At 40.2% G+C, this 27,815-nt stretch overlaps 2 protein-coding genes across 10 annotated transcripts in view; both read left to right on the forward strand.

The window, feature by feature from the left end:
* Nucleotides 1-3,406, forward strand: part of csmd3b (CUB and Sushi multiple domains 3b) — a 311,217-nt gene extending 307,811 nt beyond the window's left edge. For all 6 annotated transcript variants that reach the window (XM_079368618.1, XM_079368619.1, XM_079368620.1 and 3 more), the window contains one exon: nt 531-3,406. In XM_079368618.1, the coding sequence (XP_079224744.1) occupies nt 531-690 (160 nt within the window). In that variant the 3' untranslated portion in view covers nt 691-3,406. The remainder of the gene's footprint in view (nt 1-530) is intronic.
* Nucleotides 3,407-6,136: 2,730 nt separating this feature from the next.
* LOC306839504 (uncharacterized protein) overlaps nt 6,137-27,815 on the forward strand; it is a 106,631-nt gene continuing 84,952 nt past the window's right edge. For 2 of the 4 annotated variants that reach the window (XM_079368243.1, XM_079368242.1), the window contains exon 1: nt 6,139-6,303. In XM_079368243.1, coding sequence (XP_079224369.1) covers nt 6,300-6,303 — 4 coding nt within the window. In that variant the 5' untranslated portion in view covers nt 6,139-6,299. Of the gene's footprint in view, nt 6,304-27,815 lie in introns of all 4 variants that reach the window. The other 2 variants (XR_013781206.1, XR_013781207.1) reach the window with 2 other exon arrangements.

A 27,815-nucleotide genomic window follows, 5' to 3' on the forward strand; every position in this document is an offset into this window, starting at 1 on the left:
TTGTTGCTTCAAGCTCTCTGTTTGTTAATAAAGTCTTGAGAAAAGTAGAAAATGCCTTGTTGGTGTGCCTAGACGCTGTCTGAGTGATGAAAACCGTACCTGCCTGAGCGCTTTGACTGTTGAGGCGCTGAGAGGAAGTCAAGACACTGTCTGTTTCAAACGGTGCTGCAAGACATTTCTGTTTCGACGGTGTTAATTGGATTTTTCACTGATATGACATGACGTAAGAACAAGTGACTGGTGTTCACATTGTTATCAGTTCAAATAACTTCTCTCCTGCTCTTAATAGCTGAAAAAAAAAAAACCCTCGCTGAAGGAATTAACTTTAGAGGGGCCGATTGGAATCTCGCTTGGCTTCTCAAAAAGCTCGACGCTCCCTCTAATCCTTCTTTAAGCTTGTTTACTCTGCCTCAACTCCCAGGACTGCATTCACCATTGTCTGCTGGCTACCTAGTTAATATTAATAGACAATTAGAAGCATTTTCTATCTCTAATGGTGTGTTTACATTTTCTTAACTGCTGTTTTTCAGAACCACACCAAAAACACAGTACACAGGCTGCTCCGTCCACGAGAACAACAACGGCCAGGCCGCCTTTGAGAACCCCATGTACAACACCAACGCCAAGGCTGTGGAGGGGAAGGCGGTTAGATTTGATCCTAATCTGAATACCGTCTGCACCATGGTCTGAGGATTGATTATCCTCGCCTATACCTAATGACTCAGATATCTATTGGGAACGCAGTTGGTTACGAGGCCACGGGAGCCATACACGTCCACTAAAACCTTGACACTGTCAGCAACATGGGCTACAAATGGATTAGAGGAGACCTCCAATCGTCCCCGATCAGAAATCTGAAACCCCCAAGCGGAAGGATGAGTGTCGCCTTAGAGCCAATGTTTTTTTTTTTCTTCTTCTTCTTTTTTTGAATCGACAAATTCAACTAAAAGACCAAATGTGCAAACTCACATTGAGATTTGCCATTCTATTAATGAAAAATGAGAAAAGAAACCATCCAGCAGTAAATCTACGCCAGCTGTTATCCATCTCCGACCCCAAGACTCAGCTGGTCATAAAAAAATATTATTATTTGATTCTAAACCACACACTGCTTTTATACTCCAAGCTCTACTTTGACCTCACTCACTTTCCCTGATACGAGTCGCACTGATCAAGCCATGACCTGCCTGTCGGATTTCATGTCATGTCACCTAACCCAGTGCCAAATTTTGTATTTCACACAGAGCGTTGGAGAGAAGGAGCCACTCTCTGCTCTGTGTGTAAAGCCCTGCCTGGAGAGAGAGAGAGAGAGAGAGAGAGAGAGAGAGAGAGAGAGAGAGAGCACATTATCAGTGCTCTGGCCATGGTTATACATCATGGAGATGTAAACTGCACTACAAAAAAAAAAGTGATATTATTTGTACCATGTCTTCTCCCCAAACTGTATTCAACAAATCCTTTCTGTGAGGGAGAAAAGCTGAACAGATGCGGATGGTAAGATGTCACAGAAGACACTGTGAAGCAAAGAAAACTGTTTTTTTTAAAAAATTCTTTTTTCAAAGCTGACAACAACAACACTGTTATTAGTCAGTAAACAAGTTGTTAGCCTGAAGCAACCGCAGAATACACGACCCTTACAAACAAACAGAATGAACCTCTGTCTCCATGACAACAAGGGGCTCATACTACTAGACTCTTGTCTTTTTCTATTAAAAATAGGATCTAAAAATGCTAATGCTAGCAAAAAGTTGCTTTGAACAGAGCCTAACTTCTAAGCAAAGGATAAGGGCAGCCCTCGAGACGGAGCTATAATCCTAACTGAACTGGGATTAGAGCAAGAGCCAAAATAAAAGGAGTCTAAAGGGGAGCTTGCACCGGGAGAACAGATGAGAAGAGACGGACCCATCAAATGGATAAACTGCTCCCTCCGATCCACTGGATGAGAGAGGAGACCGAGCCAACCCCTAACTGAACTGGAAGTAGGGTGAGGGAGTCATCAAGAGAAAACGAGGAGATCTTTAAAAATCCTAATGCAGCCAATCAGAGCCCGTCTAACCTGAAATCAACTGCTGAGAGAGGTCTGCCTTCCCTCCACATAATAAATCAGATCAGACGGGATACGGCCTTGAGGAATCCGATCCTGTGAATTTCAATGGACGCTGATGAGAGAGACAGCGAACGGATACAGAGGACTCTGATGGACTTCCAAAGCAAAAAGACTTTGAGAAACAGAGAAAGCTCTGGCACTAAAGCACATTTTAACAGGAACACTACCTGTCTAACCCACTGAGAGATGGACTGATACAGGGACAGATAGATGGAAGGTTAGAGGGAAGCTGACAGGATGAGTGACAGATTGAAGAGATGACAGGTACACTCACTAACAGAAATCTGAAGAGACAGAGCTGACAGATGGTATTAAGACCATCAAAGGCAGATCGACAGGTTTGGGAGAGTAAAGCAGGGTCTTAGGACTGATGCAGACCATCACCCTGTCTCCTCTCCACAGACAGACAGGTTTAAACACAGATTAACCGGCTTATACACGAGCAGACACAAAGCCAGAGACACACAGACACAAAGTGATAGACAAGCTAAAAGAAAGACAAACAGGGTTGTAGCCCTCATTTGTGGACACAGCTCCACAGTGATTCTGCACTCTGTGAGTGCTTATCTCCTTTCTTTGTTATTGCTGCAGAATCTTCTGATCTGTAAATCTATTGCATATATATTCGGGAGCATTCACCACCTATATTTTTGTGCTATATATTTACCACAAGGGAGGGGCTGAAGGGGAAAGACAGATTATACCGGAGAGTTTTTAGGGGAAAAAAAATGAAACAAAAGATATTTCTACTGCGTGTGTTGTTCACAGAGGTCACAAAAAAGTATTTAAGTTCATTTGAAAAATGTTTTTTCTTTTATTTGTGCGACTTCTCTCACCATCACTGTCTTTCCCACTGAGGCAATCATGAGTGTCGTGGGTATTGTAGGTGTCATTATTGTTGAGATGCTAGGTTTGCCAGCAACAATCATGCTGTTTAAAGTTATTGTCTCAGACATTCATCCCAGAGGGCAGATTTCTAATCATTTCATATTCATTGCGAGAGGTTGTGTTTGGTCTGCCATTTCTTTGCCTCTTCACTGGAGCTGTTATATATCTTTCCTCCATTAAGGTCCCCATTGTGTCACAGACAGTATTTTGATGCTGGAATAACAGCACTGTTTTCATAACGTAATCACTGATGTGAGGTCACAGAAATGTGCACATCAAACTGCTAACTGATGCTGGGGTTTTTTAAGCTACAGTTCTCAGAAATCCATAAAGTCAGTGTTGTCTCTGCCACATAAAAATATAGGTTCTAAAATAATTGTAGTATTTTGATTAAACATGACCAGAGTCTTATCTGGCTCTGCTCCCTCCTTAGAAATTAATCACACTAATGTCTCTACAAGTAGTTAAAGATAAAAAGAAAAAATAATTAATGCAAGTTTAATTAAAGATATTGGTGATAATTACTGCTGCGCATAAAGTCTGTAGATGATGACCTACATAAAAGTATGTTCATGTTTCTTCTAAAGAGAGACTAAATTGCTCAATTTTAAATGAACCTAACCACAAGCTCAACTCGAGGAGGTCAATCTCTTTGCCATTGACTCTGAGCAAAGATGTGTTGGTCTTAAAAAATCAATACAGAAAAGCATGCACAAATTCTGTTTTTGAGCGCTTCTTTTAAAAGTGTTTTTATCCTTGTTCTGCATCAATAATAAATTGGCACAGCCAGTTTACAAGCCTGTAATTACAGGTCTTTAAGAAATGGAAACAACCTTTGGCAGTAAGTATCATCCACACACTGCGTTTTAATCAGAGCTTCTACATCACTACATGGCATTTTAACAGCTGAAAGGCAGAGACAGCCACTTTATTTTCAGAGGCCGATTACATTAAGATTACTAGTTGCAAATTTAGTAAATCCAAACATCAAATTTCAGCTTTTCTTTTTTCCTTTCTTTGTTCTATACACATGCGTTTATCTCAAAGTGATGTTCCCTGACTGAAGCCTATTTCTTAAATCTGTTGTGCCACATTTACTGTTAAATTGTCACACAGCAAACCTTCACTGTCTTTAGCTCCTGTTAGCCACCAGGGGGCTGCTGTTGCACATGTTTATTGGCCTTTCTAAAGGAAGAAGAGAAGAGGATTTTTGTAAGAAACCATTTCCTTAACACGTTTATAATAGTGCCATATTGAAAGGGTTGGTTCTGACAATGCACGGTATACCACCACACTCATATAATTTGTTTTCACTTAACAAAATGACATGCATCGATGAGCATGAGTGACTGTGCTTTGTTTTGGAGACTTTTGTTATAAATCTAAACGTGGTGTCACAGTGAAGTGAAGACATCTACTTTGCTCGAAGAACCTCCCGCAGCCGTGACCACACAACCACCGAATGCGACCAGCTCATAGAAAACTCCATTTGAAGTCATTATAAATTGAAAAGCATTGTTGGCTGCAGCTTCCTTATTTATCATTGCCCTCGACATCCCTGTATTGCATTGCTATGGTGACATTGTTTCTGATTGCAGTTTGGATTAATTGTTGCTGCTGTCATTGTTGCTGTCAGTGTTTTTTCGGTATGGATCTGACACAGTGCCTACCAAAAACCATGGGACCCTCCCTGTCACCATCACACACGCACGCACGCACACACACACACACACACACACACACACACACACACACACACACACACACACACACACACACACACACACACACACACACACACACACTTACACACTCACACACTTGAACACACATGCTCCAGCCCTCCCCTCCATCAGAAGTAATTTTTTTCTAAGCTTCAGTCTATTTTGCCACAAGCTTTTCCTACTGACTGACCGCAATAAGACCCATGTGATTTGGAAGAATTAAAAGCTGTTCCTGCCTGGGGACATTGGAAATATTCACCATTTGGAAAAAAAAAAGATGAAATATAGAATAAAAAAGTGTTTTGTACAGAAATATATTTTTATGATGAAATTATTTGTAAAATGTATGAATCTACTATGTAAATTTTCAATGCAATGTAAGATTAAAAAAGGCTAATTGCTTTTGTAAAAAAGAATTGTCTTCCTTTCTGTCTGTTCTGTAAACTTGTGCTATAACTTCTTTCACTGATTTATACCATGCGAACAAAAGCTGACATTACGTTTGAATAGCTTGTCAGAAGTACAAGCCAAAGCTTTATATATATATATATATATATATATATATATATATATATATATATATATATATAATTATGGAATTTGAAAGCTGCTAGAGTCAAATATGACTGCAAATGAAGCTTAAAGTCAATGGGGTCCTTGTAAGGGAAATACCACAGGCACAAAGTGCATTATATTTTTATAAATAAGATACAATAAAAAACTAAAATGCTCCGCTAACCTTTCTGTTTAAGGATGCTATGGTGTGGGATTGAGTTTCCTGGTACCAAGTAACTGGTACACTTGTTTCAGCAGAGTAGAAAGCTCACCCTTGCTTTGCTTCTCTCTACAGGACCAACACTGTCCATCCCAAGGCGCTCAAAATGGAGTGCCAATAATAGTGAAGCTCTTGGGGTGTTTGAACAGATGTTATTTGGGCAACTTTTACAAAACTGAGTAACATCTCTATGCAGGCCAGTGGAAATGGTTTTTAATGAGAGCCGTGTTTTTGTGTTGAGTGCCCCAAGGCAAGCGTGGTGTTTCCGGCTGCTTGGGCAACCTCTAGCTGCAATGCTGACTCTTGTTGACAATTGATGAAGACAGACTAAAGATGGATCAGTTTTCTGCACATCACTTCTTTTACCTGGAACTTCAAACCTAATGGTAACTCTGGCCCAGTGCTTGTTGATAGTGTCACCACTGTCCTTTGTCTTGTTGCTTCAAGGTGAGCATCCCACAATGCATTACTAACTACAGTTCTTAACTGTTTCAGATCAAAAAAATATATACTTATGTATATTGGCCATAAATTATCAGAAATTTCTTACAATGATCAACAAAAGGTGTGGACAATGATTTGATAAAGTTTTGTACCGCCCATCATCACCAGACTAATTACCATATACCAGGCTAATTACCGGTCACAACGTCATTACGTCATAACCGCGACGCTTCAGTTTGGTGAAAGTCTTGTGGCGCCAAAATGCCCTCAGACTTGACTGAAATGCCGAAAACGTTGTACGAGCTAGCACAGTAACAACTTCCAGGTGGATATAGCTGTTTTTCCATCGGAAATATCGTCAATGAGTAAGTACTTTATTCGCATTTCTGCGTGTTGTTGGCAATAATGGTTCGTATGTTATGTGCTTAAAATGCCGCTAACTTTTGTGTTTCTCACTCTGGTAGCTGTTGCTGTGTGAGTGACTGCTCGGTGTTTGTAATTGTGCTTTTGTTTTGTCTTGTGTTGGAATTGTCTTAGTTTACATTTATTAATTCATGGGACTGGTTAGCTTAATAGTTGCAAAAAGGAGTATTTGAGATGTTGTGAAAAGAAAGCTCTGTAATGTCATCCTCTGCAGGTGGCAAGCAACAGAATTGGAGAGGAGGTGTCCAGGTGTTAACATATTGAAGCATCCAGTTGCTAGTTGTTAGCTGTTGCTTTGTTTGAAAGAAATAGAGCCCATCAAGTACAAAATAGTACAGAAGTTATCCCCCAGACATTTATTTGCAGGTTGTCAATTAATATCAAACATACAAAGGAAGTATGGTGAGAGAAGCTGAACTTGTTCATTTCTGATTAATACTCCTTATACTTAAATACTTAGTGAAGAACTATGCCACCAAAGCTGGTCCTAACCATTTTGATGCCCGAGCCAAAATCTCAGCCAGTTTGTCCACCAAAGACAACATTCCTACACTTCAAGATAAGTGACATTCAGCTTTATATTTAAGAGATTTTTTTTAAAATAGAAAATACTTCTGACGAACAAGAACAAAATGCTAATAATTTGTATTTATACAAACAAAATAAAATAAGTTAAAATCCCACGTGTAACGGAACAAACAATATTAAACCAGCCAAGACAGCCCAGAGACAGCAGGGGGTGGTTGTAAATGGTTTTTTTTAATTTTTTTTAAATTGTACCTGGAGAGAGAAGATGAGCACAACAATGGACATTGTATCATAGTATGAACACAAAGTATTATTTTCTCTTCAGAGCAGTACAAAACCTCAGCGGAGTTTTCCGGACCTCCAGCATTCATGCACACATTAGTGAGGACTTCTGTACAAAATGCATTCAATACTCATAAAAGGAAAGCGCTTCACACTATTAATGACAACAGGAGGGGGAAAAGAAACATTTTAGGGTAAAATCGAACTCAAAGATGTCAATTATTATAGAAATAGGTTTGTGCCCAGAACAACATCGGAACAAAATAAGTGTATTTCTCACAATGGTTATTTTATTAACCTGAGTAATCTATACCAAATAAAATAACTGATTTTAAGTTGAGCTATTGATTGGGAATAAGGATCTACTGTTGGTAGTATCATGTATTTGATTGGATGACATCCATAGATTAGTATGAAGCTTTGCGTAATACAGGTCAGTTGTTGAGCAGCATCACACTTTACATCCAGCTGGTGGTAGGATGGACAAATCTGGCTTTGTTGGAGGCGGGCTACTGAAAGCGCCTACTTGAGAGCTTGGTGGAGAAGTACAATTTTTTTAGGGTTATTTTAAAGTTTTGGCCACTTGGTTGCTATAAAGTCAAAAGTCAGTGCTGCAAAACAAAACCATCTTCCAGCCAGTAATGCACTTTGATGTTTTTGATATGTTTCAATATTGCAAGGTCTGCTTAAATTGTTTTACTCGGCCACATCTCTTCAACACCACTCTATGCAAAGGTTCCTTTCTGACAGTTTATGAGAGTCTTACATTGCCTCTTATATATGTGATGATGAGGGCTGTGGAAAAAAGGGTCAGTATTTGATACTTTGGGGACCTGAGTGAGTAGACTTGTTCCAGTTTAAAGTTGATAACTTTTTTTGATTTGAAAAAAAAAGCACACATTTTAAGACACTTCACTCAGTTTAAATAGAACATACTTAAAAGACATCTGTCTTGTTGGCTGAACTACAAAACGCTTGCCTTTCAAACAAGAAAGTGGAGCAGAGCTGACCGTGAAAAGTTCTCAGTTTTTAAGCTTTATATATATATATAAGTCTGGATGAAAAATGGTTGCACGTGCTCCCTCTTACTTGTGCACAAACACACATTTTTGTGTTGTGATTTATTTTAGATGTGTGCATTGACTCTTTTTTTACTGTTTTATCTGATGAGTGATCTTCTGTAGATGGCCACTAGATGGAGCCAGCTGCCTTGTGTAAATGTCATGTGGGTATGCAGTGTTTTGAGTTGGGTGCGTTGTATTTCAGATTGGATGATGCTGAAACATGCAGATTCATTTAGTAACAGGTAATTTATCTTCTTTTTTTTCATAAACTTATTGATGGCAAAGCCTGAAGACCAATTCTTTTCTCTCTCCGTTCGGCTGGAGCAGTTTGGTCTGTTTGCTGCTCTCTGCTCATTTGTTTTTAAATCAAATTGATGAGATGCGTTCAACGTGACTCCGAGGAAGACGCAGTGCGTCAAAATGTTGTCCTTTGCTCCTAAATAAATGTGCCTCAAGTGATTTGTGTGCTCCAGTACTTTCTTTGGATCCTGTCTGAGAGAAGGAGTCCACTGAATTATATTTGGGATGTCTAAGGTCCTTCTCTGAGAGCAGTGACCTCCATTTGTGGAGTGGCTGAAGCACAAGTGTTTCCTTCTGCTATGATGAGATACATCTTTGAAGGGAGTTTAAGTGGGAAAGAAACATACTCATGACAACAAGAAGAATCTTGGTAATGCTTCAAGCGTTTGATGAGAGCCTCTGCCCTCGATTTCTTTCTTTTTTAAAATGTATTTATTTTTTGGGCCTGAATGCACAGTTTGTGATCAGGGGATGGGCTGTGTGTCTGCTTTTGAGCTTAAAGTTCAACATTCATCTCACAGTACATTGGCAGTCTAAACAGTGATCTTCTCACGCATGATTTTTGAAGTGAATACTGGTAAGTTTGTAAACAAGCTGGCTAAAGGCTCCAACATCACAAATCATTTGTTCACATTTAAAACCCTCTGATCATATATTAAATCTCGTTCATGAAGATGTGATTCAAATCAAACTCTCGTGTGTTCACAGGAACGCGTCGCTGGCCGTGATCTTATTGGTGTGGTGGTATAGCTCTTCATGTTTGATTGTATTGGCCAAGTCAGATCAGTAGATGGCGCCAGTATACCTCTGAATTTCTTTTAATTTTTATTTTTTGGGGTCAATGTTGTCCCAACAAAGTTTGTGTTTTGGATATAGATTGAAATAAAAACCAATCATCCAGAAATGTAGAAATCTGTTGTTTCCTCATCAGATGAAAAATCGATTCGAAAATGGGTAAATCGACAAAGGATTGATGAGATAAAACTTTTTACAGATTTCCAAGGAAATGTCATCGATTGATGTAAAATAGCCAAATCACACCAGGCTATTACGGTTAGAAGAAAAGACTATTTCCCAAAATCAAAATACAATAACCTAAAAGATCTATTGGTTAAACTGAGTTTAATTCAAGAGCTTGATAATGAAATATTCTTGATTCAAAGGAGAAATTGGATGATATTGATACTGACAGACAGTCCAGTATAGGTAAACAGTTTTAAGTCTTCAACATTTTCACAACTCATCTACCAGTGTCACATCCTGCGTACAGTGTGTGTTTGTTATGGTCTTTTTTTAGTGGCTCTATGTCGTCAGTAGGTGGAGCTTGATGACCTTTCAATGAAAATTCCTGTATGTGAGTGTAGAGCATCAAACAAGCCAAACTGTACAGCTGAACTTTACAGAATGCCTTTAGATGAAGAACACTTTGTTTGACTCAGAGTCTATCGCTCACCCTGAGGAAGTAATGCGAGACAAAACGAAGACAATGGAGAACTGTTAATGAAATTAACTGTACCAGTGGGAATGCAAACGATAGAGAACAATTGAACCTCGCCTAAACTAGCCTATAGTGATCAGTTTCTTTAACCAGAAGCAGGACCTGAATCTTTTCTTTTCTTTCTGAAACATTCTTGATGGTCGCCCTGCCTCTGGTGGTGACAGTGAGGGGACAAAGAGGAACACTCAGCCCCACTGTGTGTTAGTCAAACTGGGACAAGCTGATGCTGCGGGGTCTGTGGGAAAGATAATGATGCTCCTCCTGAAGTCTTCTTGTGCGAAGCCCTCGTGATACTGTGTGTGTGTGTGTGTGTGTGTGTGTGTGCGAGGGTAATTGCTACAAAGACGAGGAGACAGAGGCCATAATTTGTCCCCACGGCTTCAATAATGCAGGGAAAGGCTGTTAGGGATCAGGTTGTAAGATTTTAAGGATGTGGATGATGATCAGTTTGGGATCTGGATTTTTTTTTTTGTGTGTGGAAAATGAGAGATGGTTGCAACCTGGTAAAATGCAGAAAGAAATACATCTTAATGCTTTAGACATCTCCATGCCTTGCACTCCCTCTTATTGACTTTGACATAGTGCATCTGTCTTATATATGAAAACATACAGATAAACACGTTTTCTTCTCTTCTTGCTTGCACTGTCTCTAATCTCCCTCTGTGCTTCTTTTGCCTTCTCTTCTTTCCTGAAATCTGAGCTTTCCTCTTTGTGCTTTTCTTCCTCCCAGAAACCAATGAAGCCAATAGCTTCAGGAATACAATACAAAAAAATCAGAGACCAACATAGTAAACACATTTCCGATAGAAAAGTGTTATGTGAGCACTAATTATAGCTGTGAGAATAAATGCAGAAACGTTTCCTTCCTGTTCTAAATCCTGTTCTTATTAAAACGGACCATTTCAGACTACATGATAGTACTACTAGATCTTAAATGGCCATCCTTTTTCATTCTTTTTTTTTTTTTTTTTTTTTTTTCAACAATCACACTATTTTTCCAGAGATACTTTTCATATGGAAGCCGAGCTTTCTATCACCCAGCCTCCCACAGTCTTCCTCCTCCTGTGACAGAGAGCTTTTCCAGATTCTTCAAGCTTTCCGTCTTCAACCGCCCCGAATCAATCCGGGATTAGGCTTGATTACACGGATACCCCTCTGGGACACTTTATTTCAATGAATTAGTTGAGTGAGTGAATAGAAGTGCAACAGAACGGTATTTTGTACCAGCCACATAAATTATGCATCGTCTGTGAATATCAACTGGCCTTGATCATCTTTTTTTTTCTGCTCTACATTCAGAGGGAGAGAAATTGTTAATTGCCAGCCTTGTCACACATAATCTGGGCTGTGTTTGATGTACAATAGGGATGCCGTCTATATGTCGCTTATTTATTTATGTGCTGATGAAAAAGAGACCCAGATAAAATGTTTGAGAGCTTTTTTATGTTTGTACACAATATGGTTAGTTGAACTGATAAGAAAAGTCGCTGATCACACAGAATTAGAGAATTTGTGTTTTTTTTTTTTCATCATGTACTTATATGAGCACGCAGCATTTTTACAGTTATATTATCTTTAACATATTTCATTGTTTTCTCTCTAAGCTGAATTTCAGTGTTACAAGATCAAACCGTAAATGTGGCCCGAAATTTATAAAAACGTCATCAATAAGCGCACCTTCTGAGTAGCTTTAGGGACTTTAAAATGAGTAATAATAAGACGTTTAAATACTCAAAAAATATCTTCATACAAATATTTATGTGGATGCTAATGTGTGAATTTGTAGTTATCCACTTGACATACATATTTTTTCAGTTATAATATATTATATTAAGTTACTCATATCCCTGAGTTATTGTTAAAGGCATATACCATAAAGGATTACCTTTTGAGGGAGTTAATCTGTGATCAGCGTTGCCCCCTTATACACACTGAATGCAAGGCCTTGAAATCATTAAAAATGCAAATTGCAAGCAAAAAAAATTAGCATATGGCAGTACTTAAAAAGCAGCGTCCTTGCCTAAAGAGGGGTACGTAGAAGACAAAGAGAGGGATTATGGGTGGACACCCACCCATGTTTTGATCACAGCACCAATGGGCAAGTCTGATTTGTGTAAACAAAAGGCTACTCAAGAGGCTTGATGGTGCATTTAGTCACACATGCCCTGCTTTTAAGTGCCGTGACTTCATGTTAATTATCACCAGGAAGAGAAATGTTTTATTCACGTGTTCTTCTTCATCTGCTTCACCTTTTAAAATGTGAAAATCAGACATGAAAAACTTAATTTGTAGTCACCCAAATGAGATAGATAGATACTTCTCACCAACAGAGCTCATCGATTAGCATGACATGTCCTACAGCGAGCAGCTACAATGTTAGATTAAATGCCGAACAGATCGTCGTCAGGACAAAAATCAATGTTTGTTGTTAAGGGCGAGCAGTGTCCGAGGGGGGGGGGGGGGGAGTGGAGAGTCACTTTACATGGCTCGTCCTGGGCTGTTTCTGCTGTGGCGCCTGCTTGTATTGACCTGGATGGGAAGCCAGGGTAAGTGGGAGGAGAGTGAGAGAAAGCGGGAGGGAGAATTTGCCACCATGCTTGTCCCTGTTTGCTTCCACTGAGGTCACATTTCTCACTTATTATCATGCAACGCTCACGAAAGAAAAGCACCCATCCAAAGATAGAGAAATATGTCCGCTTTGTAGATTTTAGTTTTGTCTTTTGACAAGGAAAACCATGTGATACAGCCTCATGCTTGGACAGCTTGGTCACAAAAGCTGTAATTTAGTTTGGTGTTTACTTTCATTTCTTCATGAATGCGATGCATTAAGTTAGTCCCCCCCCCCCCCCCCCCCCCCCCGTTATGTAACCTCCCTCCAACTTTATTTATTTTTTTATGATTGCATAATTGGTGTTCTTTAGCATTAATATATGCAGCGTGTTGCAGCTGAACATCAGACACATATGCAAAACCATGAACATATTTATCAGTGTTTTCCTTAATGTTCTGCTTTACATGTATTTATTTCAGCTTCAATGAAACCAGCTCCAGAGTACAAATACACACACACACACACACACACACACACACACACACACACACACACACACACACACACACACACACACACACACACACACACACACACACACACACACACACACACACAGTGCATGGAAGCTACTGTTCAGTTGTCCTTTCATTTGGTACAAAAAATGAAGTATACACGCCTCCGGTTTTATTTTACAGTGTTTGAGCTGGTCACCACTTTCATTGATGATGAATTGCAGATATTTGCATACAATAACAGCATTCACACTGAAGGCTTTTATACGCACATCGAACAGAAATAGTCCATATTGACTTTTACCAATCCAACAAGATGTACCAAGAACGGTTTGAGTAGCAATCAAACAGAGCGGTTCAATGACTAAATAAGCTGTAAGGTATTTTAAACTTTACAAAGTGATGACACATCTACATTTTAAAGTAGGCTTTTATAAAAATGGATCACTTTGTAATTCAATTCAAAAAACATTATTTGTCCTCGGGGGGGCAATTCAAAACAAATGATTTGTGTCCTGGACTTATTCTGATGTTAAATTTATAAAAGTTGTTTTTAACTGGCTGGAACATTAGACGTGCAACCAATCAAAGTGTGAAGCCTCTTGACGCTTTGAGGCGAAGCAGCTCGTTCACATCAGTGCATCTAAGTCAAGTTTTCTGGTTGAGCAAAAACACACTTAGTTTGGCATTACACAATTTAGAAGTCGACATTAAAGTTGTAAATACTTCATTGCTATTTCTAAGAGTCAAGAATCAGGGGCAGCCATCCTTGTTGTTTGTTTCAACAGCTAACTGTCGTTGAAAATGTCTCAAGTGAGATAAACAGTTGTGTTTGGCTCGACCTGAATCAGGTGTGATCTACAACTGGCCGAGCAAATAAAACTGAACTCTGGTATCCAGAATTGGCTCGTCCTTTTTTTTTCTTTTTCTTTTTTTCTTTCTTTTGGCACCTTAGTGTTATAAATAATAATTACATTATGTTGACTACTTCCAGTCAATATTAGGTCATTATGTTTCATTATAAAGCCTGTGGGATCTTCAGGACAGACGTGCACTCACACATTCGATCATCAGTGATATCATTTTCTTTTAACCACCACAAACAGCCGTGATATGAGCTGTGCTTAACCAGACCACACTGAGCACAGTGACATTTCTAGTCTGGCGTGGATGAGAATATTCTCCCACAGCTTCACTGTTTTGAACATTTTAGTCATGTGTACTTACTGCTCTTTACTGCCTGTCATAATGTTTTGTCATTTCAACAAAAAGACCCGGCTAGCTGCAGAGCACTAATTAGGTGGCTTTGAACAAAATAAACAGGAACCAAAAACATTTGTATTATTATTAATTTTTTTTCAGCTCTGAATGAGGCGATTTGTCAGTAAGTGCTTTGAGCACGTTAACTTGTGTTGTCTTTTAAAAAGCTGTGAAGAAGAATTAGTGTAAAAACTGGTCTTTGATGGGTTCAATGTTTTTCCAATTTTTTTTTTCATCTGGCAGAACTGCTGTTCTCAGAGCAACATGATCCATCAGGTAAACATCAGGGAGAAGAGACATAACAGCTCGACAACTGGAACATGCTTTACAGTTTATCACATGTAAAAATTTATCAGCAGAAGCTCCAGTAATGATGAGTCCTTCTGCTGATGGACTTATCACACTGCTTATTGCATTAACATGTGAATAACTTCCTGGAGGGAGGATATTCCAGAGGGGGCATAACCCATAGTAATTTTAACTATGCTCTCTCTTCATTGTAAAAACAGAATTTGTTGCTTAATGTCAGTCTGAGTAACAAACCTTTCGTCACAGCTTTTTATCATAATGAAACTGTACAAAACAATAAAGCATAATTAAGATAATATAACACTTCATTTTCAGCTTCCACCGAGTTTAAACCCTTTTTTCTCCACATTATCGGTTTAATACTTTAGAGAGTGTTTAACTTTAAATTCCAATTATTTAGAATCTTCATTTACCTCCATTGAAAAAGGAACCACTGACACATGACAACACCAAACTACCCGTTCTCTCTTTAATAAGCCCGGCTCGACACACCTCACACCCTCTACACTTCACCACTCGCAAGGACAACCAGAGAATGACTGTAGTGTTTTTGTTGGTGTGTGTGCGTGTCTTGTGTTTCTGGGGCAACAGGGAGATGATTACTGCAGCTCGAGCCCGAGGAGCTGCTGCTGCTGCTGCTGATGCCAGATAATTATGCACAAACAAATCAACCTCAAGAAAAGGTGCGCTGCCAAGGCTCTCAGGCCATATCAAGACGGAGGAAATTATACAAAACCTACACTAACACACGGTCGTTTTGGAAAGTGAAACATTGGCATTAACGCTGCAGATAGGCCAAAAAACAGTATTACGATAAAGATGTAATATCAGTCGATATGGATGGTTATCACAATAAATGTTACATCATTATTTGTTTCAAATTCACAGGTTGACTTTTTTTCCTGAGTGAAAGTTGTAGAGACCACATGGTTAATGATGGTTTAATTATTCTTTATCATCACAACATGACTAACTATAACATAAACATTTCACTATAAGCACAGAGCTGGAAAACGCTGACATGACAGTTTGCTGCTGCTTACAGAGGGTCCACACCTATCATGTTATTTTATTTACAATGTGATCCAGACTAACACTCGTTTGGGACAGACATTTATTTCCCTCAGTGTTTTCTAACAGCTCATGTATGGGGTGAAGCTGCACTTGTCTTCGGCACAGTTAACAACGCTTCACTTTTCTTTTCTTTTTTTTTTGTCTGACTGTAAATGTCCAAAACGTCTTTGAGTTGGGCGTCCTTTCTTGTCGACTTGTATACGATGTTTCCTCCTTCCTTTGAGTCGGAAGGCTCAACGTTTTCTTCTGTGTCGCTATCCCTAATTGCAGCTGTGTTTCCGTTCCGCCTTCCCATATACCTGCGACATGATTGGCCGTTCATCGTCTGTTTCTTCTTCTCTGTCGGGTGGCAATTTAGCGCCCCCCTGTGTCACTTCACCCATACAGTGCACACTGTACGGGTGAAGCGTGCTCAGACATGGTACGGATTGCCCGTAGTAAGGATGCAAGACAGCTCACTAAGTCTTTGGGCCAGTCGAAATATTTTGGCAGGTAAAATGTTTTGGCTTACCAGCCATTAGCAGATCGACCAAAGAGTTTATTTTACACCTGACTTTTTTGCATCTTTTTAAGGCGGCAGAAGCTCAGTCTGTATGGGCTTGGGTTGGGAACCGGAGGGTCACCCAACATGGACTAAGTCCGGAAGTTGGCCTGGTTGCTGGAGAGGTGCCACTCCACTTCCTGAGCACTAGAGAGGTGCCCTTGAGCAAGGCACCAAACCCCAAAGCTGCTCTGGAGCCCTCACTCTGAGACCTCTCCATTAATGCATGTCCACAGGATCCTGTTTCTACTTGTTTGTATTTCAGCCTGTGTGTGTAAAGCGGATTAATCAAGTATAAATTCTTATTACTTGGAGCTTATTGCTAGAAGATTTAATTGTTCAACATTTCTAGATGTTTGCTTCTTAGAATACAAGTTTGTATTTTGGTGAAACTGATTTATGTTGAAATCTTGCAGGCCTGTAGACTCTGTAGGAGGAAGATGAAGCACGTCTTCCATCCAACAGTAAAAACCCTGAAATCATCTCCCTCTTCTCAGTTTGTTGTACCCCCCAATTTTCCTCGGACTTCATGCTTGCTTTGTCCAGAAAAAAAAACGTTCCCCCTTCATCGTAACGCAGGAGGGATCTCGAGATAAACCAAACGATAGGCGGAGAAGGAGCCGCTGGGGTGTGGGATTGCTGGTAGAGAAGCGCACGAGCGCTCGTCTGCAGGATTTGTTTGACTCGGGTAATTGAAAGTGTTTTAAACTATTATAGCAACTGGAGGGCTTGTTTAACTGTCGAGCTGCCAGTCAAGCGGGTGGGCCAAAAGCCCGAGCCCGTCAAGGCCTGTCAGTCAGTGGAAACGAGAAGTGTCGGCTTAATGGATTTCTCCACGCCGCTCTGTCTGCACGCCCAGCAGAGCCAGGAGGAAGAGGAGGAGGGGGGGAGAAAATAAAAATCAATGCATTGTCATGTGTGAGTGTGTGAGCCATCAAACGACCAGGTGGAATGGAACTGTATTTGCCTCGTGTCGATGTAGAGATGCAGCGCTGGGAGAGAGCAGGAGGTGTGTGCAACTGCCTCTCCTGTATCTCTTTCACCCGCCTGCGTGTGTGTGTGTGTTTGTGTTACCGTGTGTGTGTGTGTGTGTGTTTGTGTTACCGTGTGTGTTTTCCAGTTAAGAGGATCGGGCATTCTGAGATAGACAGACGTTCTCTGGCTGTCTCGAGAGGCTTTTGTTGTGATTTGAGCTGTAAGAGGGGTCACGTCACCTTCAAAATAAGTTTGCTTTCCAGCATAGTATCTCCACAGGTAAAAAAAAAACACCAAACTGTCTTTTGTCTGTGCTGATCCTCCTGAGGTTTTCACCAATGTTCACTTATCAGCACAGACAGACACCGATTAGTGTACCACACTCGTTTTGATGTTTACATCTGCTGAAACAATCGACTCATTTTACCAACCAAAATGATGAGCTATTTTATTCATTTCAAAATCGTTGGACTTTTTTGGTCCATCAGTATCTGCCTCTGATCCTGCTTGAACTGCAGAATGACGTCTTCATAAGTGGGCCCGTTGATGCACCGTCTCATAACACAAGACAGACGCACAAAGTGACACGAAGTGTTACATTGTTTTTCCTTCTGTTTGTCAACAAGAAGTCGAGGTATTGGAAATGGGTTTGTGCAGGGGAGTGATTTTAACATCTCCACATGAAATCCTGCTGAACTTTCCGTGTGCATGAACACTTAAAGGCTTTTGACCTAGTAGCTGGAAGGAGCAAGCCAATAAAAAATTGCTATTGGCAATTAGATTTGGATGTGGACTTTTATAATTTATCAAAACAACACCAATAATGTCCTGAGCCAGCAAGTGATGTTTTTAAAACGTCCTTTAATGCCTTATAAAAAGAAATCAGACGAGCTCTAAATATTTCCATTTGAAAGACTGGAAGCTAGTGGTGGGCGGAATAACGATCTGAGATCGTAAAGGATTTGAAAGTGATGACGATCTGCAGAGAGGTCTCAGAGGACGCGAGGTCCGGACCCTGGTGGATAAACGTTTAACTAGTTCAATCATTTATTTCCAAACATTCTGCTTGAAGTGATGTTAATCAGCAGCTCTTTCTCCTCTTGTGTCGCATGCAGGTGAGAGTGAGTAACCATGGTGACTGTCTGTCAATCAACGATGTCCCGCCCCCTCTGTGAATAAAACTCTTCAGTAAAACTTACTTTGACCATGTGTCACAGAATTAACGTTGGAAGTCCATTTGTTTTAAATGGATGATAACTGTGTTAAAATGTACCCGAACTCTAAAATAGATTTAATATTATATTTAACACAATATTAAATCTTTATTTTAAAGCAGAACAGAAAAGGCTCAAATTGTGCCTAAAAATGATCAGAATGTAGGAGAGACATTTCTTATGTAGAAAATGTAAAGACCCCCTACAGATACAGATAAGTTTTGTGTTTTTACAGGGAGATAAGTGGATGAACTGGTCAGTAACCTGCAAGACATTTTTTTAATATCAAAATGAAAAAAAATGATGATCAAATTTTTATTGTCATACTGACAAAAAAAAGTGGTATGATATTTTTCCCATGTCGCCCACCTCTACTGGAAGCTTTCCCTTTAGTTGCATCTTAACTTTATGTAGAAGTTTTATAAATCAATGGAGTAACATCCTTTTTTGATTTTGTTATTTGTCACCTTACTGTTTTTTTTTTTTTAGCACCAGTTTTCTGGTCAAATGTAAGACTGAACGTTCTGTTTCTGTGAACTCATAGAGGGTAAAACAAATACCAGGGCTTTGAGGACTCTTTTAATCAAAGGCGTTTCTACCTGACACTCTGAATGATTGCAACCCTTAGCCGTGTTATTAATTACAAACCGCAGAAGAATTTAATAGCAGCCGAGTCAAACAGACAGAACAATCTAACATTTAACCCCTTGAATGTTGTATGATTTCCCAAACCTGCCGTTTAATCTGAGCTGGTGTGAAAGCGGTCGGCTGATGGATGTGTTTCCAGTATTACAAGGCACAGACGCAGCATAACTTAAGTATTAACACAGACACCTAGCTCACAACGCCCCACCTCTGGGTGCCTCACAGATATGTTTATGTTATCATTCCTCTGTCGTGGCACGTATATATATACCTTTGCTTCATCTCAACAGCACCTCGTGTGATTTATAGCCAGCAGCTCTGGCTCCAGCCGTGTCATTTTTAACCGTCCCGTCTTTTATCTCCACCAAATGATCGTCTTAACCACCGCCAAAGACTAACAGGAGGCAGAGGGAGATGTCTGTTCTGAGCCTAACCAGACTCCTCTCTTAAAGGCGTCAAATCATTTCACCATGTTGAGAGAGAAAAGTGGTAATTACTTGTAATTGGGGCTTCAAGTTTTTCACCCACTCGTCCCTCTTCTTGCTAAATTGGATGATTTCCTTTTTTTTGTGCGTCTGGAGGGATGATAGATACCTCAGAACGATTGAGGGGAGCCAAATTGAAAACAGTTATTCTTCCATTTGAAATGTATCATTGTTACTGTTCTTCTCTTTCGCATGCTTTCACACGCTGGCGCTTCCTTTATGCTCTTTGATATGTTTTATTTTTTTTACACACCTAGCTGTGACTGATGACTGTGTGTTCAAACAGACACACAGCTCTTTGCTGTTGGAGGATAAAGTGTGCGATAGCCTGCAGCAGTGAATTAACATTGTTGCTGCAGGCTTCCCCAAACGGGACAGTCATGAGCAGTAACAAATGAGTCTTTGTAGATCAGTTGACTCTCAGCTAATCTTTTCTTCAAGGCAAAACCAAGTGATACTCTTGTTGCTTTTACTGGCTTTGGAGAAATGATTTTCATTTGCACTGACTTAACTTAATTACTATTTAAGGGTTCAAAAAATGTCTCAGGACCGCGTTGAATTATTTTCAAACTAGTCCATTGTTTTGTTTAACTTTCTTGTTCAACTGCCACTTTTAGGAAAAAGGAAAAGTTGCACATTTGCACAATTCGGAAACCTAAAAGAAAAAGTGATACCTCCAGCTGACAATTGTTTCCATTACTGACTGCCTGGTTGGCTGTTTCTTTCGTTAATTTGGATTTTACTCTTTCGTACTGTTATAAATAGAGAGGTAAAGATTAATCGTGTGGCAGTTAAAAATCGATTCAAAGTTGTCACGGTTCGCATCGCAGTAACAGTCAGAAATCCACACCAGCACACTTCAGAGTGAGTACGTGTCAGAGGGTTATCTGCCTCAGAGTGGCTGAATGTTTCACCATGAAGTCATCAAAACTATGCAGTGAGTATTAAGCTCATAGCATTTATGTTTAATGTAGCTGCAGCTAGCTGCTCCTCTCTCTGCTGTCATGACTGTGAGCATCGCGGAGCATGCTAAGAGTCTGAGACACACACACACACACACACACACACACACACACACACACACACACACACACACACACACACACACACACACACACACACACACACACACACACACACACACACACACACACACACACACACACACACACACACGTGTGCCCCTTTTAACTTTTAGTACATCGGCACACAGTCGATCCGTGATACATATGACCGAGTCAGGAACACGTGTCCGCAGCTAACCTAACGATAGCAACGTCTGTAACATGATGAGCGTCAGCAGCTGTAGAGCAGCAGGCGCTTGGTTGTAACAAGCAGGCGTTACCATGGCAGCTGTGAAGCCAAACCATCCAAACAAGTGGGTTCGTAAGAGCCAAAGAAATGAAGAGGTGTTTTCATGAAGAATTTAAGGGATCTTTTTTCGGTCTCAATTTTCTTCAGTCCAGTTTTTTCAAATGAATCGTATCGTGAACCCAGCATCAGGAATCGTATCGGGAGTTGAGTGAAACGTTACATCCGTAAGAAAGGTGGAACAATGAAGACACTGGAACTACAAAGTATTTGACCTTTGCTGTTAAAAAAACCTGAAACAATTTCTTGATTAATCGGCCCTAGAGTGATTATGAGACGTATTTAAATGGTTTATCTCATTGTTTAATGCCTGAGATATTTCCCTTCTTAATATTTGTCCAACTTAAAACTAAGTCAGTGTGGGAAAAAAAAAAAAATCCCTACTTGTGCAGACATGCTACATTAGATTATATATAACATTTTGTACCAATAATCCAAGTTCAATGTGAGCGTCCCAGAAGACGGCCAGCAGAAGTTTTTAATTAAGTCAAAGGTTTTTTTTTTTTTTAGCATATAAGAACAGATGGTTTGGAATTTGCGATGCATGAAATGTACAGAAAGACTTGAAGGACTGAAGGAGTTCATGCTTTAAACACACGCATAGATAATCAAATTATTGAGCAGCAGGATTGTGACTTTTTTTCCAAAATGAATGACTGAATACGTGTTTCTCTTCCTGCTTATAATAATGTGTAAAAGGAAGAGAAGACAATGTGGGAAGAAAAAGGAGTGTGGAGCGAAAGGGAAGTGTGCGAGACGGGCACAGATTTGACACGATGCTGGAGGAGTATTTCCTTCTTGTCTGACTGAATCATGTTGTGGTGTCTCAGCAATATTCGAAATCCTACTCTAGCATAGAGTTGCTGCTGCTATTGTTGTTCCTGCATGTGTGTTCCTCTGTTTCACACACACACGCACACGCACACACATGCATATAAACACAAACACAAGAAGGACTTGCTTACATCTGACCTCATGCAACGTCTCCAGATTCTAAGCTGGAGCTGGAGGCAGACAGTGCTCGGCTCTGGTGTTAAGCTAATAGTAAAGAACACACAGGGTTTTTAAAAGTAAGTAATCCAATTTGACCTTGACTCTGAGACGACAGGCCCAATGAATACAATTCTTTTTAGTCTGCCAGAACATCTTATGACCCATTTTTAGGATGTCACCAGCTAAAAACCCGTCCTTAATAGCTTCCAAAGGGAAAAAAAAAACGAATCAGGAGAGGACAAGAACTTTGTCAAATCTTTTGCAAAAGTAACACTAAAGCAGATTTATCTCATCTCATCTCAGCTCGTATCCGCCTTTGGATGATGTGATGATGAAAAGCTAAAAAGGAAAACCCTATTCAGAGCAAATGGGAATGGCTGTTTTTCTTTTTTTCATGTGTCTCCACTCTCGTTTTTTACTCAGTCTCACGTTTTCCTCAGTTTGTGAAGCCGAGGGTAAAGAGCTCAGTGTGTCCCGCCAGCAGTGGAGACTTCAAAAGGGGCTATTTGGCTGAGTTTGTGGGGCCAGAGCACACAGGAGTGCAGCAGAAATAACACAGGCTGAAATGGTATTATTGCAAGGCTGATTTAGGACGATCAGAGAGAAAGTCTGCGGGGGGTTTTTCTGCACCAACCACCCTGACGGATGAACACACAGAAAAACCTAAGTCTTATAAATATAGATCACACAAATGATTCACAAAAGCAAGAAATACACTAAAAACAGAGCCAAGAGGAAACTGTGTTTTTTGTCAACCACTTGAAGATACAGAGGAGACGAAGCTTTGTAGCTTTCTTTTTGGTATTGAATAAATATGCATTCAAATATGAAGTAGGAAACTTGTGGAAAAAAATCAGAGGTACTCCTCATAGGTTGTATTGTACTATTTGTGTTACATGTTGTAATAGGCCATTGTTGTAGATGTTTAGGTTAAAGTTTAATTTCATAATGTATTCTTCAAAGTTAAGATGAAAATAACATAAACATACAGTGGACTTAAAGAGAGTGTGGGGCCCTCCCACGCTGAGTAAATCACATGTGACTGAGCCCAAACACAGCCGAGGTGTGTCTCCTGACACGGTGTGATGGGGCGCGCCCTAATGCATTACTGTCCACCAGGGCTTTGTGTATGTGGACACCCATGTGTGTATGCGTGGTCATGAAGGCGAGCCTACGTAAGTGTGTGTGTGTGTGTGTGTGTGTGTGTGTTTGAGCATGCATTCTGGGCCCCTCTTTACTGCGATGTTGTGAACAGCCAATCATTTCTTCCAGTCTAATTAGCACACATGTAAATGCAGGGGAACCACGGAGCTCGGGGACGACCCACTGCGACATGGCAACCCCGTGAAGCAGGGGGTGGGTGACTTGGTGTGTGTGTGTGTGTATGTACGTGTGTGCGCGTGTGTTGTTCACTGAGTTTACACAGGGAATACAAGTATAAGTGGGGTTTCCACTGCTGGTGAAAAAAGCAGCCGGTCTTTGTTGACATAAGTGCTTGTGTTTGACCCCCACTGGTGTCCCTGTTATAATCACCATCAGCAGCCAATCAGATTCAGTTTAGGCTTTATCCAAGTGGAAACTGAACAACATTTATACAACTACTACAACAACGATGAAAAATAGTGCTGAGTCAGGGGGAAATCAAGAATTCTGACACTGTTTCCAAAAAAATGCAAAGCTTCTAGATTGCTCTCGTGTTTTTACTCGTGTGAAATTACAAAAGCAACACAAGTCTTAGACAGTACAAAAGACACCAAACAAGGAGTTAGAGGAGGAGAGTGTTTCTGGATAATCAAATCAATCAATCCGTCATAAACCAAATCAATCAAAAAAGAGGGAGAGAGAAAAAAGACAAGAAAATGAAACACATGCACACCAAACCATTACTTTTTTTAATTCATTTAATGAAAAATGAATCCTCATGGGTCTCTATGAGCGACTGTTTCCGATGAAATCGCCAACAAGGGCTGGGGTGGGCACGAATCACACTTGATGTAACTAGACAGTGTTTCCTTGTTTGCACCTGGGGGGAGGGGCAGGAGAGGACGGAGGGCCGCCAGATCAGAGGCTAACGACAGGAAGAATAAACACATGAATAAATAACAGCAAAAGGCAAACAGAGCCCAGCCATCAGTCCGATTTGGCCGAGCCTTGTCGCCCGCTTCTTCACTCACAGCTGGAAGATTCACGGTAACTCGGGTCGGTCGAGTAGAGGAGAGAAGAAAGTGTCTCCGAAACATTGGACTCAACTCGATGTCTGCGGGCAAATGCATGTGGCAGACGTGGGCTTTCCGACTTTAGTCCCCCCTCCTCACAGCGATGTACTGTGGTTCGAAAGGAGCTGTGGGCGGACGTCTATGTAGTTGTGCGTGTAGTGTACCGTATATGTTTTATGTTAGCACACTTAAGTGATGAAGATACAGGAAGGTCCAAGAAAATGAGTCTGTTCTAACAAATAGAAATAGTTCTTTTACTGATCATAGAGGTGTTAGGGTTTTACTTTCTCCAGTGTGTTGCTGGAGAAATTTGATTTAATTTGTTGCTGCTGATCTTTTGTGTGTTTGGGGAAAATAATGGACAGACTTTTAACATAAACCTTTTTAATAAAAGCAGTGTGAGCCTGAGAGTAATATTCAAAAAGCAGACGAGTGAGATGAAAGTAGTTCAGATAACCTCACGTCAAACCGACTTTACTTTACATACAACACATATGATTCATCATAGAAATAAAACAATGATTGTTATTTAAAATCTTTCCATGAATGGACAATTTGGACAAATTAGTACAATTTCAGACTTAGCCATTCAAAAAATGTTAGCAAAAAAGGAACAACTGCAGAAGAAGAAAAATAACTTTGAGGGCTCTTTATAATGCTTTATGACTGTCAGTCGGCCATCTTGAAGGATTCAAGCTTCTTTATCAGAAAGGGGGGGGCGAAGTTACAAAGCAAGCAAATTTAGATAAAGGTTTATAAGATTTAAACCTGTGAATCCTAGTTGTTGTATTACTAGTATTGTGTGTGTATGTGTGTGCGTTGAAGTTATCCTCATTCACTCAGAAGTTAGCAGACTCAGTTTTATCCAGGATCTTCCCATTGAACTCCCAGAGGAGAGCTATAGGGATCTCTATCTCTGCACACGCATTAATAAACACACACACACACACACACACACACACACACACACACACACACGCACACACAGTATATGTATACAAGACTGTGTGTGCCTCTGTGCCTGCATGGCTGACTCAAAACCGACCCTTTGAAGTGAAGTAACGATGAGGGGAAGTTAATTACGTCCCATTATGCAGGCTGGGCGCGACCATGCACCAGTTAAGGCCATGTTTTCCCTTTAATTAACTAGAAAGCCGAGCGCTCGCCTGTCAGGAAGCTGCTAAAAGAGCATTTCAGAGGAAGAAGAAACCCTCGGGGGCGCTGATGAGAGGGCGCTAGGACTGGCCACATGTTAATGGCGAGGTGTTAGCATCTTAAACCGCGTTATCACTCCCCGCTCACAGTAGTCTTGCTGAACAGTGTAAAGGGAAATCTTGGGAACGGTCTCCAGGGGAAAAACTAGCAGCGCTACTTGACTTTGAGAGTTGATGCTCCCTCACTACAAAGTGCGCAGGACCGGGGGAAGTTAAGGAACTTTTTTAAGTGCCTAAAAAAAGAACCCAAAGTGCCTGAGCGCTAACTTCTTAATTAGGAAGTCCCTTGGATGGCTTGTGGATATGGAGCCAAACTGCAGAACTTTGGAACCCTGATTATCATCTCCAGGCTGAGACGAGCCAGGTTAAAAGTCTCTCCATCAAAGCAGCACAGAGATACATTAACAGATGAAGACAGTAAACACATTTTAAGTTTCAGCCATCTTTGTATGTACACACGTAGATGTGTGACTTTTTTTTAAAAGAGCTTCGTTTAAAGAAGGAAAATATTTTCAAATATTTTGAACCCTGTGCCTTAATACAGACTTTAAAGAAGAGAAAACACATAAACAAATATTGCAAAGCTTTAAAGAAAAAGTTTGAAGTGATGCGCGGGTGTCATAAAAGTTCAGATGAAAACTTCTTCAACGGAAAGTTGTTTTTTTTTTTTATCCCAGTGTCCAGTACTGAAAATAATGCGTCTTTAATACAGGCTTTTAAGATTATCCTTACAATGAGTTTAGCATCAAAATAAATAACCTATCCTTTCTAAAAATTAACCTTAGAAATGACTATTTTTTCTATGAACTACCAAGAGTTTCAAGAAAGAAGTGTTTAAAAATGTAAGCTGTTTTTTTTTCTGGGTTTTATAAACAATAACAAACCTTAATCTGTAGTTTCTTGATTGATTGATTTATGGGAGCATTTCTTACGTTTGAGAGTGAGTTTGTGTGATGTCACATGTTAGAAAAAGAATTTGTGTGTTTTCTCTGCTGTAGTGATTTTATTTTTTAAACTGAGCAAATACTCAGAGATAATTCTGTTTTGTCTGACGTTTTCTCACAGGCTTTTTTTCTTTTCTTTTCAATATTTAACTTTAATTTTCAGCAGTAACAAATGCATAAACAGTTTGGTTTTATAAACAGTGAAATCTCAGATGAGTCTTGGACGTGTACTGTGTAAAATGTTATTTTCTTTCGGGAACAGACATTTCATTTTGGAAAGTCAAATCCAGCCACAACCACCCCACAAGTGTTTTCATTGTACGTCCTTGTGATGAAATGATTCTTCGTGTTTAAGGTGCAAACAGCAGAGAAGAGAAACCTGACCCACTGCCACCCATCATAATGAAAGCATGTTTGCACCAACACTACCAGGCTTTAAATGAATGAATAATTCACTAAGCCTCCATGCACAGAGGTTAATTATCATGATCCACACATGCAAGTGTTACATACAGTATATACAGTACTGTGGCCTACCAAAGGGTGGTGCTAAGCACAAACTGAATTAAACGCCTGTTACTGACGCATATGAAGCCACAAATTGTTATCCTGATCTTCTATATGTCACAAACACAATCCACATTAATGTGTTTTATAAGATGTTTTTAACCACAGCAGCAGATTCAGCTCATGTAGCTTAATCTGCACATATGACACACGCACACACACGCACACACACGCACACACACACTCTTTTTCCTCACACTCCTCTCACATATTGACCGGTCTGGGGGTCAATGACTGTGCAGATGACAACTGAGTTGTTATTAATGGCCACTGCGTTCCAATATATCCGTATCTGTGCTGGGAAAATGGGCTACAGTCGGCCTGTGCTCCTTCCCCCACTCTGGGCTCCAGCTGTCTGGCTCCACTGTGTAAAAAGATCCAGGCTCGTCTCTTTCGTTTTGAGCTTCTCCCAATCCTTAAAACCGAGCGAAAGCAGAGGGAATCAATAATCAAAAGTAGATGTCATTACAATACAACACATTTATTAAGTTTGATTTAAGCTCCAGTAAGCTCCCTATTTAGTTTGCACAAGGTTTACTCCATGTTTAAAAAAACCGAGGAGATTAATTCAGTGAACCTAAAAAAAGATTAGTGCAACATTTGATTGAAGGATCATTTGGAATAGTCAGAGCTACACACACACACACACACACACACACACACACACACACACACACACACACACACACACACACACACACACACACACACACACACTCTATAATAACTGGCTGGAGAAAATGAAATAGTTAAGTCCTCCATTCCCTCTAATATCTGGAAGCACCAACCCACCTTCACCTGATCATCTCCGAGCATTCAGTCACTACTTGCACTTTTCTATCCTCCTGTGACCTTGCAGAGGTCTGCAGCCCTGCACCCAACCTGACTACTCCTCAGAAATAATAGTA

This window comes from Symphodus melops (genome assembly GCF_947650265.1).
Source record: "Symphodus melops genome assembly, chromosome: 18".
NCBI classification, from domain to species: domain Eukaryota; kingdom Metazoa; phylum Chordata; class Actinopteri; order Labriformes; family Labridae; genus Symphodus; species Symphodus melops.